At 37.6% G+C, this 15,687-nt stretch overlaps 1 protein-coding gene across 1 annotated transcript in view; it reads left to right on the forward strand.

Annotated features, from left to right (window-relative positions):
• Positions 1-10,238: 10,238 nt before the first annotated feature.
• The window catches only part of LOC102603565 (transmembrane emp24 domain-containing protein p24delta3-like), an 11,078-nt gene continuing 5,629 nt past the window's right edge, over positions 10,239-15,687 (forward strand). The window contains exon 1 of the mRNA XM_006339866.2: positions 10,239-10,608. Coding sequence (XP_006339928.1) covers positions 10,390-10,608 — 219 coding nt within the window. The 5' untranslated portion in view covers positions 10,239-10,389. The remainder of the gene's footprint in view (positions 10,609-15,687) is intronic.

The following is a 15,687-nucleotide window of genomic DNA, read 5'->3' on the forward strand; positions in this document are numbered from 1 at the left end:
CAACACAAATCAATGGTCCTCTCATGGACCCCAATTCAATGGTCCTCTCATGGAACCCATACCGAAATTATTAGTATACCAGAACGTGGTACCCGATCCCAATTAGTGTGCCAGACGTGACACCCGATCCCATATATGCGTCGGAACGTGGCACCCGATCAGAGTTAGTGTGTCGGAACATGACACCGATCCAATATACGCGCCGAAATGTGGAACCCGATCCTTATTAACATCTCCATCTCACAACATAAATTTCCATGAGCTTAAGTTACAAAAATTTGGTCTTTAGACATCAGATAATCATTGAGAGATATGTCCAAGCATACAAAACCTCTAACAACACTATCGAAATGCTACATTTAGTAATTGTGATCATAGATTACCCTTAAAACAGTAGAATTGGACCCAATGATCCCCCACATTCAACCACACATAATCGATACATGACCTGGACGACTAGTTCAACATTGAGATTGTCGGACAACTATAACTACGCATGGTAGCTCTTCTATAATTTCTCATAAGCAAGGTGGTACATGTAGAACCACTAGTATACTTTAACCACCCCAAGACAACACCCAGTATGTCATTTAAAATAACCAAATCTTCCCAATCATCCCACTTAACCAAGAGAACATCACAGGATTGGTACCCCTGATCCACCACTAGGGATCCACCCACAAAAGTAAAACACATCTGATCATAGCTAGGGAAACACACTCACCACCGTGTCTCTAACCGACAACCATCACTATGAGCTATGTGATGATACAACGTCTAGCCCACACTACTCAACTGCCTTATACCTTGCCAGAATATAGATTTCCTCAACTAAGTGGATCTGCTTAGTCTATACTACAAATCAATAAACGAATCATCTAAAAAGTATGACCCTCTCTACCCACGTTGGCTACATGGTTTATGGGGCTGTCAGTTGTTAGAACTCTCCCCCATATCGGTGCTCAACAGTACTCCTAAAAATATAACTTCACTTATATGCTTTTAAAGAAAAACATTTCCTTTTCCTCAACTTTGAGATCATTACTCAAAAGATTTTCTCTTAAAAAAGATTGTACTAAAACTTCTCATGAACTCTTTTGGAAATCGGTGTTTCCTCTCTGCTTAAATGTAAGAATATTTACTCTTGGAAATAACTAGTTCCCACATATCATTTTAAAGAAAATGAATGCAACTCTACTTTTTCTCAACCTCAAATGCTCAAATCGTAAAACAAGTTTAAATAGATTTGCAAAAGACTTCTAAAAGACTCGAAAGAACTCTCAAGACTTGACTCTTAGCTCTACCTTGAATTTGAATTATGAATCCAATGTTATGATTCATTTTATGAATGATATCTAGATGTTTAGAAGTTGTTCAGAGTGATTAGAATCAGTAAGGAGCAAGGGTATACTTTAAAAGAACTTTAAGGGAGTAGACAACGAAAAAAGGATGAGGGCAGACAACCCTAGTGCACTACTGGCACGGGGCACAAGCCCCTAAACTTTAGAGAAAACTTTGTGGTGCACTGCTGGGGCGCGCCACCCCAACCATCCCCCCGAACTATCTGACGAATTTTTCTTCTCGTTTTCTGATCCTAAATCACTTTGAATCAATTTCTTATCTCGAATTTTCCTTAGATTCAACTACCCAATACAAGTACACAAGAATCTACTCAAAAACGACTCTCAAACTCAAAATGATTTTCGCAAGAACTCATCAAACCCATCCTAATTCAAGAACGAAAGCAAAACTTCAAAAACACTAATCAAGAACTCAAATCCTTCATCTTTGAGAACGAATTTGCGCTAAAATAACATGATGGACGTGTGGGTGAATCAACCCAGCACTATGATAACTCACATACCTCTTAGGGATCAAACCCTTGGCAAAATTCCGCAACAAAACTTTCAAGAACTTGATGAACGCCTTCAATCTTTCCTCCTTTCTCCTCTTTTCTCTTCTTGAACTTCCTCTTAAACCCTAAGCGTAAATTAGGATTGTAAAACTGAAAAAAATCAATTTAGACCCCTAAAACCTTACTATAAACGAATTAATCTGATTGGGTAAGGAAAAGACCAAAATACCCCTAATATTTTTGGGTAACTTTCCTTAACTGGACAACCTGACTTGAAACAAGCATATCTCTCTCATACGAACTCGAAATTTAGCAAACTCGATCGCGTTGGAAAGTGGATTCCAAGACCTTTCATTTGATATATTATGGGACACCTGACTCATCATTAATGTAAGTTATGGCCATTTGAAGTTAACCCAAAACTCACAACTTAAGCATAACTTGCAAAATTTCAGATTTAGCTATTTTCAATTTAGCACTTTCTAAATTTAGCTATTTCTAAAACGGGATGTTATAATATCTCCTCCTTGGGAACATTCTTCCTCAAATGAGATTACTCTAAGGTAGAACTAAGGGTGTAATATCTAACATTCAGCTAAAACACCCAACATGCAATAAATAACACATCACATCACTTAAAGAGTACTAAGTAAAGAATTAGTACCTTGATTTGAAGTTCCTCCGGGAGTAAAGAGATGTGGGTATCTCTTCTTCATATCCTCCTCTACCTCCCAAGTAGCTTCCTCAACAAGCTGGTTTCTCCAAAAGACCTTGCCTGATGCTACCTCTTTGGTCCTCAACTTGCGAACCTAACGATCTAGAATCTGAACGGGAATCTCCTTGTAAGATAGGTTGTCCTTACTACCAATATCTTCAGTCGGTATAATAAGTGAAGGATCACCCATACACTTCTTCAACATTGAAATGTGGAATACCGGATGGACTGCTGCTAATTCTGGCGGTAGCTCCAACTCGTAAAATACATTGCCAATCCTCTTGGATATTTTGTAAGGACCAATATATCAGGGACTTAGTTTCCCCTTCTTGCCGAACCTCATAACACCTTTCATGGGTGAAACCTTCAAATAAACCCAATTACCCACCTCAAACTCTAAGTCTTCTCTCCTAACATTTGTATAAGATTTCTGACGACTTTGCGCTGTTTTCAACCTCTATTGAATGATCTTCACTTTTTCCATAGCTTGATGAACCAAGTCTAGTCCTATCAACCCAGCTTCACCAACTTCAAACCATCCAATAGGAGATCTACATCTTCTCCCATAAAGAGGTTCATAAGGAGCCATTTGGATGTTAGACTGATAAATATTGTTATAAGCAAACTCAATCAGAGGTAAGTGATCCCAATTACCTTTGAAATCGATCACACAAGCCCTCAACATATCCTCTAAAGTCTGAATCGTATGCTCTTTTTGACCATCAGTCTGAGGATGGAAAGCAGTACTCAAATTCATCTTCGAACCCAAACCTTCCTAGAAAGACTTCCAAAATTGTGCAGTAAATTGTGCACCTCTATCTAAAATGATGGACACTGGAACTCCATGAAGTCTAACCACCTCTTGAATATATACTTGGCATAATTCTCTACTGAATAAGTAGTCTTTATCGAAAAAAAGTGGGTTGATTTAGTCATTCGATCTACAATAACCAAAATAGAATCATGTTTTCTACGAGACCGTGCTAAATCGGTAATATATTCCATATTGATCATCTCCCACTTCCATTCTAGATGTGGATCTAGGCCAGTTCTGTACTACCTCAATCTTTTGAGTATCAACTCGAATCCCATCACCAGAAATAATGTGGCCTAAGAATGCCACAGACTAAAGACAAAATTTACACTTAGAAAATTTAGCATACAACTCTCTATCCTTGAGAGTTTGAAGAAATACTCTGAGATGACTAGTATGATCTTCCTCATTACTCAAATAGATTAGAATGTAATCAATAAACACGATAACAAACATATCAAGATAAGGCTTAAATACTCTATTCATATGGTCCATAAATGATGCAGGAGCAATAGTCAAACCAAAAGACATGACAAGAAACTCATAATGACCATAACGGGTCTTGAATGTTGTCTTAGGAATGTCTCTTACTCTCAACGGATGATAGCTTGATCTGAGGTCTATCATAGAAAAACAAGTGGCACCCTGAAGTTGATCAAAAAGATCATCAATTCTCGAAAGTGGATACTTATTCTTGATAGTAACCTTGTTCAACTAACGATAATCAATACACATCCTATGTGAACCATCTTTCTTCCTTACAAATAAGATCGGAGAGCCCGAAGGCGAGACACTTGGTTGAATAAAACTTTTCTCAAGAAGATCTTTCAACTGCTCGTTTAACTCTTTCAACTCAACTAGAACCATTCTATATGGCGGGATAGAGATAGGATGAGTATCGGGAAGAATATCTATACCTAAGTTTATTTATCTCTCAGGAGGGACTTCGGGAATATCATCTGGAAAGACTACTGGAAACTCACTCACTACTGGAACTAACTGAATAAAGGGTGTCTCAACACTAGAATCATTAACTAGGACTAAGTGATAGATGCACCCCTTGGAAACCAACTTTCTGGCCTTAAGGTACGAAATGAAACGACCCTTAGGCACTGCTGAACTACTCCTCCAATCAATAACTGGCTCATTAGGAAAGTGGAACTTAACTACTCCAGTTTTATAATAAACTAGGCATAACAGGCATAAAGCCATTCCATGCCTAGAATAACATCAAAATCTACCATGTCCAACTTGACTAAGTCAGCCATGGCATCCTTTTGATTGACAGAAATGGTACAATCATGATAAACTCTCTCATCTAGAATAGACTCACCAACAAGTATGGAAACACTGAAGGGCTCAAGAAGTTTCTCGAGTAGAATATCCAAATTCATAGCAATATAAGGAATCACAAATGATAGGATCACTCATGGATCTATCAAAGCATAAACATCAAGAGTAAAGACTTTGATCATACCAGTGACAACGTCTGATGAATTCTCTTGCTCTTGGCGACTAGTGATAGCATACAGACGGTTTGCTCCTCCGCCAGTCCCTGAAGTAGCTTCTCTAGGTGCAGCTCTGTCTAGTGGAGCCGCTGAAAAAGATTGGGCTTTATTGCCCCCATTACAACCTCCCTGCCTGTTCTTAGGGCACTCTTTCATAAAGTGACCATTGTGACCATACTTGAAGCAACCAGTGGAGCCATCGCGACACACATCTGAGTGGGTCCTACCACACTTAGCACATGCAGGAGTCTCATTACCTCATTGTGCCACACTACCTTGAGGCTGTGCAAGTCTAGCTCTGAAATTCTACGAACTCTGATTCTTGAACTCACATTTGTTCCTTGGTGTAGGTGCACTAGAAGATGATGGAGCAGGTCCCTTTTGCTTTCTTTGCTTGACAGAAGAGACAACCCGGAAACAAACAAACTCACTCTGCTCCTCATATCAACAACCATCTCCGGAGCATAGCGGGAAAGTTGGCTGAACTTGAGGTTGTACTCATGCACATTCATGATTCCTGCTTAAGTGTGAGGAACTCTATTACCTTTGCCTCTCTTAGTTCAAGGGGAAATAAATGCCCCATGAAGGCACCCTCAAACATAGCCCAACTCACAATCGGTGCACCCTCAGCTCTACTCTTTTTCCATTGATCGAATCAAACTCTAGTAACCCTTCAATTGGTATGTAGCTAGTTCCACTCACTCAGCATCAACAACATCCATAACCTCAAAAACCTTCTCTAGTTCTTCCATAAAGTTCTCTGGATCCTCAGTGACACTTGAACCGGTGAAGTTGGGAGGATTCATCCTTAAGAACTCATGGATCCTTGACGTATCTGCCACATCATGTTGACTCTCTCTTTGTTGCCCAGCTTGGTTGGTCACAACTTGGCTCAACATCCACACAGCTTCCTAGAACTCAGCATTAGTGACCTTTCATTGGGGTTGCACTTCTGGTGCACTGGTACCCCTTGATCATGTGGATCAACATTTCTCCTAGCAGGACGACCTTGGACAGCTCTTCTTGGAGGCATGATCTGAAAGATACGCGCAGACACGAATTAGAAGGAAACTTTATAGAGATGAACTTTATCGCACGAAAAGAGTATGAAAGAAGTGAGATAGTTCCTAAATGTTGCAACCTTCTAATTATAGATGTGGCGCGCTTCACACTGATAACTAAGACTCAACAGACACTGTTTCATAAACACCCTGGAACTCTTGAAATTTGTGCTCTGAAACCAAGTTTGTCACACCTTGAGTCTACACCATGGATGTGGCCGGCACTCGAGAACCATTGCTGGCCCCAAAAAAATCCTTGGTCTGGCTTAACTCATAGTGGAAGGCTTACTCATAAATAATATGAACTCAAAAGAACAACTTTACTCAACTATCTCAAAAGATAACCTCAGATAATAAACTCATAATGTTTTAAAAGAAACATTCAACTGGCCAAATAGGGAACTCAAGTTTTAGAACATAAAAACTGGAATGAACAAGATTCATGAACTACTGTCTATATATCTATGAAGCCTCTAATACTATGAGGGATGTCAGGACAAGACCCCCGATCATCCTAACAACTGAAGTAACTGAAAGTAAATAAGGGATCCTCCAGAAACAAGGAGGCTCACCAACAACTCTTGAACTCAACTGGATCAACGAAGCGCTAGATGTTGATCCTAGCTACATGTATCTGCATCATAAAAAATGCAGGCCAAATGACGTCAGTACATGGAATATACGAGCATGTGAGGGGATATCTAAAATATGACATAAGCTTGAACTGGCACTGAAGAAACAACTTACCTCGTCTCAACTCAACTCAACTCAAATGTTTTTAATATAAAAGCAATAATGATAATGCGATATAAAGAAAAGCTTTTAAGACAATAGATAACAACTCAATGTATTGAAAAATACAATATAACTCAGTTTGTATGCAAAATTACAAAATAAACTCTTCTTGGGAGATTCTCTAACCGACAACCATCACTATGAGCTATGTGATGATACATAGTCTAGCTCACACTGCCAGAACTGTCCTATACCTTGTCGGGATAAAGAACTCCTCAACCAAGTGGATCCACTAGTCTATACTAAAAACAAATAAAGGAATCATTTAAAAAGTATGACCCTTTCTACCCACGTTAGCTACATGGTTTATAGGGGCTGTGAGTTGTTAGAACCCTCCCTTATATCGGTGCTCAATACTACTCCCAAAAATATAACTTAGCTCATATGTTTTTAAATAAAAACATTTCCTCTTCCTCAACTTTGAGATCATTAGTCAAAAGATTTTCTCTTAAAAGAGATAGTACTAAAACTTCTCATGAACTCTTTTGGAAATTGGTGCTTCCTCTCTGCTTAAATGTAAAAACATTTACTCTTGGGAATACTTAGTTCCCATATATCAGTTTAAAGAAAATGAATGCTACTCTACTCTTCCTCAAACTCAAATGCTCAAGTCGTAACACAAGTTTAAAACGGATTGAAAAAGACTTCTCAAAGACTCAAAAGAACTCTCAAGACTTGACTCTTAGCTCTACCTTGAATTTGAATTATGAATTCAAGGTTATGATCCATATTATGAATAATTTCTAGATGTTTAGAAGTAGTTTGGAGTGATTAGAATAAGTAGGGATCAAGGGTATAACTTAAAACAACTTAAACAGAGTAAACGATGGAAAAAGGGTGGGGGCAGGCGACCCTGGCACGGGGAGCCAACGCATAAACTTCAGAGAACACTTTTTGGCGCATTGTTGGGGCGCCGTCCCACCCCTCCCCCAGAACTATCCGATAATTTTTTCTTCTCGTTTTCTGATCCTAAAACACTTTGAATTGATTTCTTTTCTCGAATTTTCCTTATATTCAATTACCTAATACAAGGACACAAGAATCTACTAAAAAATGACTCACAAACTCGATACGATTATCTCAAGAACTCATCAAACACATCCTAATTCAAGAACGAAAGCAAAACTTCAAGAACTCAAATCCTTCATATTTGAGAACGAAATTGCGCTAAAATAACATGATTGGTGTGTGGGTGAACGAACCCAACACTATGAGAACTCACATACCTCTTAGGGATCAAACCCTTGGCGAAATTCCGCAACAAAACTTTCAAGAATTTGATGAATGCCTTCAATCTTCCCTCCTTTCTCCTCTTTTCTCTTCTTGAACTTTCTTCTAAAACCCTAAGCGTAGATTAGGATTGTAAAAGTGAACCAAATCAGTTTAGACCCCTAAAACCTTACTAAAAACGAATTAATCTAAATGGGTAAGGAAAAGACAAAAATACCCCTCATATTTTTTGGGTAACTTTCCTTAACTGGCCAGCCTGACTTCAAATGGGTATATCTCTTGCATACGAGCTCAAAATTAAGAAAACTCGGTGGCATTGGAAAGAGGATTCCAAGACCTTTCATTTGATATCTTATGGGCCACCTAACTCATCCTGTACTGAAAGTTATGGTCATTTGAAGTTGACCCAAAACTCACAACGTAAGCATAACTTGCAAAATTTCAGATTTAGCTATTTCCAATTTAGCGCTTTCTAAATTTAGCTCTTTCTAAAGCGGGATGTTACAAATAATGACTCGATTTAATTCATTTGACAGGCGAATCTTGAAATAGTTTGGTTGAATTAAAGTCTTAGATTGATTGTAGTGTATTACATGTTGGGGTTTGATAGATTCCACATGATTTGTGATAGTTGATTGATAAATGGTTTTCATTACCTATGATCTAGCTTACCCATTGATATTAAACTCAATTTAGAAATTAGTAATGTCCAAGTTGCAACATTATAGCCCATACTAGTACACTTCTAAAAGTCTCCAATTACTTGTGATAAACCCATATTTTAAGATTTATAATTGTAAACTTCTTGTGATAAACTAAGCGTTCAGATCTTGTGTTCGAATTGCTACTCAACCCCCCCTCCTACTTCACTTACATGCATAAATTATATCAGCGTATGAATTTCTAGTAAGATAAAATACATTTTAAGGTGAAATGTATTTATTCATCCCTGTGGGATCGACCCCAACTCTTCGCTCGGTTATATATTGCAAATGATCGTCTAGGCATTGAATTTACATGTGTAGTTAAACGTTATCAATGGTGTTCATGATACGTAAAAGGATTACGACAAAGTCCTGAAAGAGGTTTTATGCAGATGTTTAGAGGCTAGATGTGTATATGTGGCATACTCTAAGGTGATCAACGATATGTATGAGGGTGTCAAGACTCGGATAAGGATTTTGGGAAGAGACTCGGAGCGCTTATTAGTTTTCATGGGGTTGCATTGGGAATCAAATGTTAGACCATTTTTATTTACTTTAATGATGGATGCCATGACATATGTTATTTGTGGATGACATAACTCTTATTGACGAGACTCTTGATGAAGTAAATGTTAAGTTGGAGGTTTGGAGGCAAACCTTGAGGCTAAAGGGTTCAAGTATCTTGAATCTATTATCAAAGTAAACTGGGGTGATTAACAAGGATGTCACCCACCATATTGGTGTTGAATAGATGAAATAAAGGCTCACATCTAGAGTCTTGTGTGATAGGAAGGTGCCACCAAAACTTAATTTTACTCCGTGGTAGTTAGACCAACTATGTATTATAAGGTGAAGTGTTGACTAGTAAAAAACTCTCACTTGAAAAATGCTCTTGTATCACTGACCCCATTCTTTTATCCAAATCTAGTGTAACTAGAGAACAATCGAAAAGATTCTGGCAATATATGAGAATGATTCATCACCATCTTCACGTATTAAAACAAGAATGTCTCAATCAAGTCATCGAGTGACATAAAACAACATATTTAAAATTAATATCTCTCTCGACTCTCGCAATGGATGGTTGTTGTTCTCTTGAAGCTAAAATTATTGATACTGCCTTTTCCACATAAAAGAGGAATCTTGTGTTCCAACAAAAGCAAAGTGATGTGGGTTATTCAAGAATCAAAGTCGATTTGTTTTATAAAAAGAAGATATCAATGAACTTCTATGACATAGTTTCACGGAATTCGACCGACTATTTTGATCGTGGAATATCATTGAAAAAAGGATTTGCTGTTATTTCTAGTTCAGAAAAGGAAAATTGTTGAAATAAGGAAGTTTTGATGAATGTATGGACGTACTAGGAGAAATATGAGTAGGAATGAGGACATGAGAGACAATGTGAGAGTGGCTACAATGGAGGACAAGATACAAAACACGAGGTTGAGATGGTTACTTTTAATCATCTAACCCAAATTGGTTCTTAACTATATTTGTAAAAAACTATTAAAAATCATGGAAAAAACATTTCAAAAAAGAAAAAGAAAAAAAGGCTATTTGTGCAAATGGACCATATCCAGGTGTAGGGTCGGAATGACAGCAATAGAATTACATCGCCCCCAGGCCCAGGTAAGCAAAGATCGGAGAGTGTATTATAGAATAGAGAATCAAGAGCTAGAGTTATTGTGAAAGACAAGTAAGGAAATGATGGGGGACAGTGGCAACGTGCCAAGATTTATGTATTTTGCGGTGCCGTTGATGGTTCTGTGTTTATTGCACAAGGGTGAAGCAATATGGTTGAGTCTGCCGCCGACCGGTACCAAGTGCGTTTCCGAAGAACTCCATAACAACGTCGTCGTTTTGGCCGATTATGTTGTCATCTCCGACGATCATGTTCACCCCACCCCCACCATTTCCGCTAGGGTATGATGACTTTTACTACTTTTGTTCTTAAATCTTATTTCCTATGCCTTGATCCATCACAGAGATGGATCCAAGGTTTTTATACTGTCATGGTGGATATACATATATTCTGAAATTGACCTAGATGTAAATAGTTATGGAATCCTCAATTGATTATTTGAGATGAATGAATATTTTAGATATGCTAAGCTTCAGGATTATAGGCTTATTATTAGTAAGCTGGAAGAAATATCTTGTTCCTTTTTCAACTGCTACCACTAGAATGAGCTGGAAAAATAGTGTCTGCTGAACGATATGTTAAAACTTTCGAGCTTGAGTTTCTTATATTTGTTAGAATTTGTAAATGAATTTTGAGCAGATTTATGTTATAGGCTATTGCCCAGTTATATTCTGGATATTGTATGAGAGTCAAGGTGCCAGCAAGATGTCTTTTTGCTGATTTTTAACTTTTGGACCTAGTATACCAAGCCAATTTTAGCTTGGTTGAAGTCTACAGATGATTATCTAATCAATATGATTGGTTTATTTTCCTTGCGAGCTGACATATCCATCTGATGATTTATTCATTATTGTATACAAGTCTAGTTTCACATAATGATTTATCTCTCTTTTTTCTTTTTAGTAATACTGATTTTGCATAGACTTGTATTTAGAAATATTTCTTTTTTGAAACTGTGGGAGCTTGAGATTCAATGGTCTAAACCGGTATGAGCTTAATTTTACACTTCATATTGTTTGGTTAAGAGTGACGATAAAGCTTTGTTTTCTCATTTTATGAATTCATTTGTGCTCTAGGCAAATTTATTCACGAAGTACATTGTCTCTCTCTCTCTTTTCCCCCCTTCATTTTCCTCATGAACCAGCTAGCTCTTGGTGTGAAGCGTTAGGTTCCACATTTCTGATGCAATGCAAAAGCATAAGGCCCACATTTCCCCCTTTTTCTTTATGAATGAAGAATTGCCACCTGGTACCACTATCGTTCTTTTCTTCAATTCCTCAGCAGTAAGAATGCTCTTCATGGGAGCTGAGTGCGTACACACAACAAAGGAAAAAGGTGCAAAACGGAAATTCTTGTGGGCACTGTAGTAGCAAAATATCAGCAGCTGAAAATTCCTTTTACTCCTTTATAAAAAAGGCTTCGGCTTTCGTGATTGACACAGCTGAGAATTACCTGTGCCTTTCTGTTCTACAAATCAAAGAATCATTCTGCACAACACCCCTTCTGACTGTAGAGTAGGATTAGAAGCTGTTTAATGTTCTCCTACCTCCAAATTGTTAAGGCTCTCCAGAGTTGAATATCCTTGTAATCGGAGTCCCTCTACATCAAACCAATTGCTAACTGCCTCATGTTTTTGTATAGTTGGGTTTATTTATCCCCTCTAGATTCCCCTGATTCATTTCTGAACTTTGTCAACTCCCTGACTCTTGATTAACAATGTAAAGGAGAGCTGACCTTTTGCTACTAAGCTTTTGTAACTATTATGCATCTACTTGATGCCTGCAATAGAACTAATTACTTCATCAAAAAAAAAAAACTTCTTGTGCTCATATTTGGTTATCTGTATAATAGGATTTCAGTACTAAAAGGGTTATATATTCCTACCTGATTCAACATGAGAAAATAGTGATTTTTTACTATAATTGTGGAAATTTTAACCTGAACAACAAAATATGCACATGTAGTCGAATATCTAAACACATTTAAATATTAGTCTCTAGCGACTAATAGTCTGGCGGAAATATAAATTTTCAGATGTTAGAGAAATAAAATGTGGCTCAGGGTGCTTGAAGACAAAGGATTAATAATTTGTTAGATATCAAGTCTCAAATGAATGAGATTAGATGGAAGTATGGTTCCTAAATACAAACTATTCAGATATTGAGTCTCAGTATTTTAGGAGAATGGCATAATATATGAAGATGTAACATGCAACATTTAGTTGCAATGATGGAAATGAAGAAATGTTATGTGATAAGATACCTAACAAAGTTAAAAGGAAGTCTATAAAATGGCTGTGAGACCAGCAAGGTCATATTGGACTGCATGTTAGGCCTCTAAAGGTCAACATATTCCTAACATGAATGTTATAAATATGCGGATGTAGATTTGTGTCATAAAAGATTTGAGTAATCTGGCAAGATTTAAATAGTCACATCTAAAAGAGTGTGCAAGAATTATACATGGAGGATAAAATAAGAGGAGGTCTTTATATTACTCTATATGCAACAGTCCATAGGTGCAACGTGAGTGAAGGTGTTGAAAGGGATGATGTAGAATGGGTTAGAAAGTCGTGTCAAATAACATACATTCTCAATCAATCTTGATTTAGTTTATAACAGAATAATGAAAGAAATAATCCAATTAAATGATATCAATTAGTTGGGATTAAGGCCTGATTGTTGTTCTTTTGATAAAGTAATAATTTTATTGATAATGTCTGGGCACAAAATTACCCATATACAAGAAGTACACCGAAAAATAGACAAAACCTAATGAAAGATACCACCCAATCTTCCATACATAAAGATTCTCATGGGTGCACAAACCCTACATCTTCTCTTCCACCTATCACAATTATAATTGAGCATGAGATCCTTTATAGTGTCTAGCACCACCTAAGTCATTCCAAACCAACACAAAAATTCTCACCATAACCTCTAGGCTACCGGACAATGAAGGAGTAGATAGTCAACATGTTCACTCGAGCCCTTATACATGAAGTATCAACTAATGCAAGTAACCTTTCTCTTAGATTCTTGACCATCAATATCGCTCCTCTTGAAGCTAGTCAAGTGAAGAATCACATTTGCGCACCCAAAGGGTAGCGGCTGTGGGTTTCCCTTGTCATAAAAAAAAATCACATTTTTTCTCTATATCTTAGGTGTCCAAAGCAAACTATGTGGACATGCGACCTCCTCCCTAATAGTGTTATCGAAAGCAAAAAGCGCAAAAGCTCTAAGGTCCATTGGGGCCTTAAGCGCAAATAAAGCACGGGCTTTAATAAATAAAGGTGCAAAGGGAGAAAAAAATACAAATGTATATGTTAAGTCCAAGAGTAATAATATATAACCTTGAATGACAAATATATGAACAAAGAAATTGAAAAATAATTACGATAAGGTGAAATATCAATTGTTTAGTGTTGCCTCTTCATAAGAGGTTCGTTGGCAAGGAAAAGTATGCCTTAGAACCTTGATGACAACACTGAAATGCACATTAAACGAGGCAAAGCGCTCAACACACTTTGAGCCTCGCATCAGGGCTTAACCGCGCCTTTGAAAACACTGCTCCCTAACCAGAAGCTTCTCATACAATGATTAATAACTAACAATACCACACTATTCACTGGTCCCTCCTCCATACATCATGGTTATCCTTCCGAGTTCCTTTATTGTGAAACAACTCTATTAGATTTTGGAATTCTGCCACTTTCTAGTCATGAAAGTTTGTAATAAACCTCAATCCAAACACTTCTCCATCTTGTATCATCCGGACACGTTGGACTGTCATCTCCTTTTTGCATGACATTCTAAATTTGTTTGGAAATGCACGTCTTAATGTATTGTCCTCACCCCACCTTTGCTCCCAAAGTTTAATCTTCTCCCATCCCCCTTACTTGAAAGACACAAAACAATGTACTTTCCATCCCTTCAAAATATTCCTCCACAACCAGCATCTATAAGGCATACTAATATTTTCAGTCCTCCAAAAACTCCTTCCAAGACCTCATATTTTTCCACTATCATCTCCCTCCACGAAGCATATTCCAAAATCTCCATTACTATTTAGCTAATAATGTCGTATTGAAAGCCTTGAAGTCTTTAGCCCAAGGCCACCCCAATACATAGAAGTTGTAAGTCTCCCAAGTCCCACCACACCAAGTGAAGCTTCCTTGCCCCGTTTGCCGAATCCAATTGGAAGTTTCTTTGAAATCTTCTCAGTTCTTCTGTAACATTGACTGGAGCCAGACATGAAGTATGTGTGAATGCTCAATAGTGTACTCTTAATAAGCACTTTGTTTCCTCCTTTGGATAAATATCTTTTCATCTAACTTACAATCCTTTTCTCAACCCTCTGAAGTACCAAATTCCTATGTTGTTTGGACTCTTAAAAAATTGCGATATTCTTGAAGAATCTGACACTGGTGCGGCATCAGTTTTGGAGAGTCCAAGCAATATAGCCAAATTTCATGCAACTTGGTCTTTATTTAAAGCACCTAATGGAGAACCAAGGTATGTTGTGGGGAGAGTTCCAACCTTACAATTCAAAACGTGTGCATGAATCTCAATATCCTCCACATCTCCAACTTGTATGATCTCACCCTTTCTAATGTTGATCTTAGGGTCTGACACCACCTGAAACCATGTTTAATACATATACCAAGTATTCCAATTAATTAATGAGACCTATAAAAATCACAGAAAACTAAAGTGTCATCTGCGAACAATAAATGTGAAACCCGACCAGAGTTTACCAAGTCCCCAGCTAGGCAGCTACTGCTTTGGGGAGAAAAGTTCCGTTTATATAGATAGTACCGAGAGAGCTACATTTCTTTCCTACCCATCCGTGTATATTTGCAAATAGTGACGTCTAATGTTGAGGTTAGTTGAAACTTCATGATGGCAAGTTGGTAAATAACATTTTCAGTCCTTTGCAATATGGTGACACCAAAACCATTATGTTCTGCAGTAATAAAGTAGATAGATGGTTATGTTGGAATGCTTTTTGTCCCCACTACTTTTTGCCATATATTTGGAAGTACAGCTTTAAATGCTACATTGTGATAATCGAGAAATTCCTTAGAGTCGACTTGGCGCACAGTTCGAAACTAGAGTCATTGGATTGGAGGGTGCAGGTGATGCCTTGGTTGCTTGTAGTTAGCCTTGTCTACTTAGTGCAGAAGTGCGTAAAGTAGGCTCATTCATTGGTTGATAAAGATCTTGTAGTAGCTGAAGGTTGTTATCTTGCTATATAGAGTGGTGGGAATCCTTCAATGTGAATGGAACACCAGGATATATTCTGGCTGAAAAATTAAAGATGTTGAAAACAAAGCTTAAAGAATGGAGCAAAACCAATAG

Source organism: Solanum tuberosum, unplaced genomic scaffold (assembly GCF_000226075.1).
Source record: "Solanum tuberosum cultivar DM 1-3 516 R44 unplaced genomic scaffold, SolTub_3.0 scf00012, whole genome shotgun sequence".
Classification (NCBI taxonomy): Eukaryota; Viridiplantae; Streptophyta; class Magnoliopsida; order Solanales; family Solanaceae; genus Solanum; species Solanum tuberosum.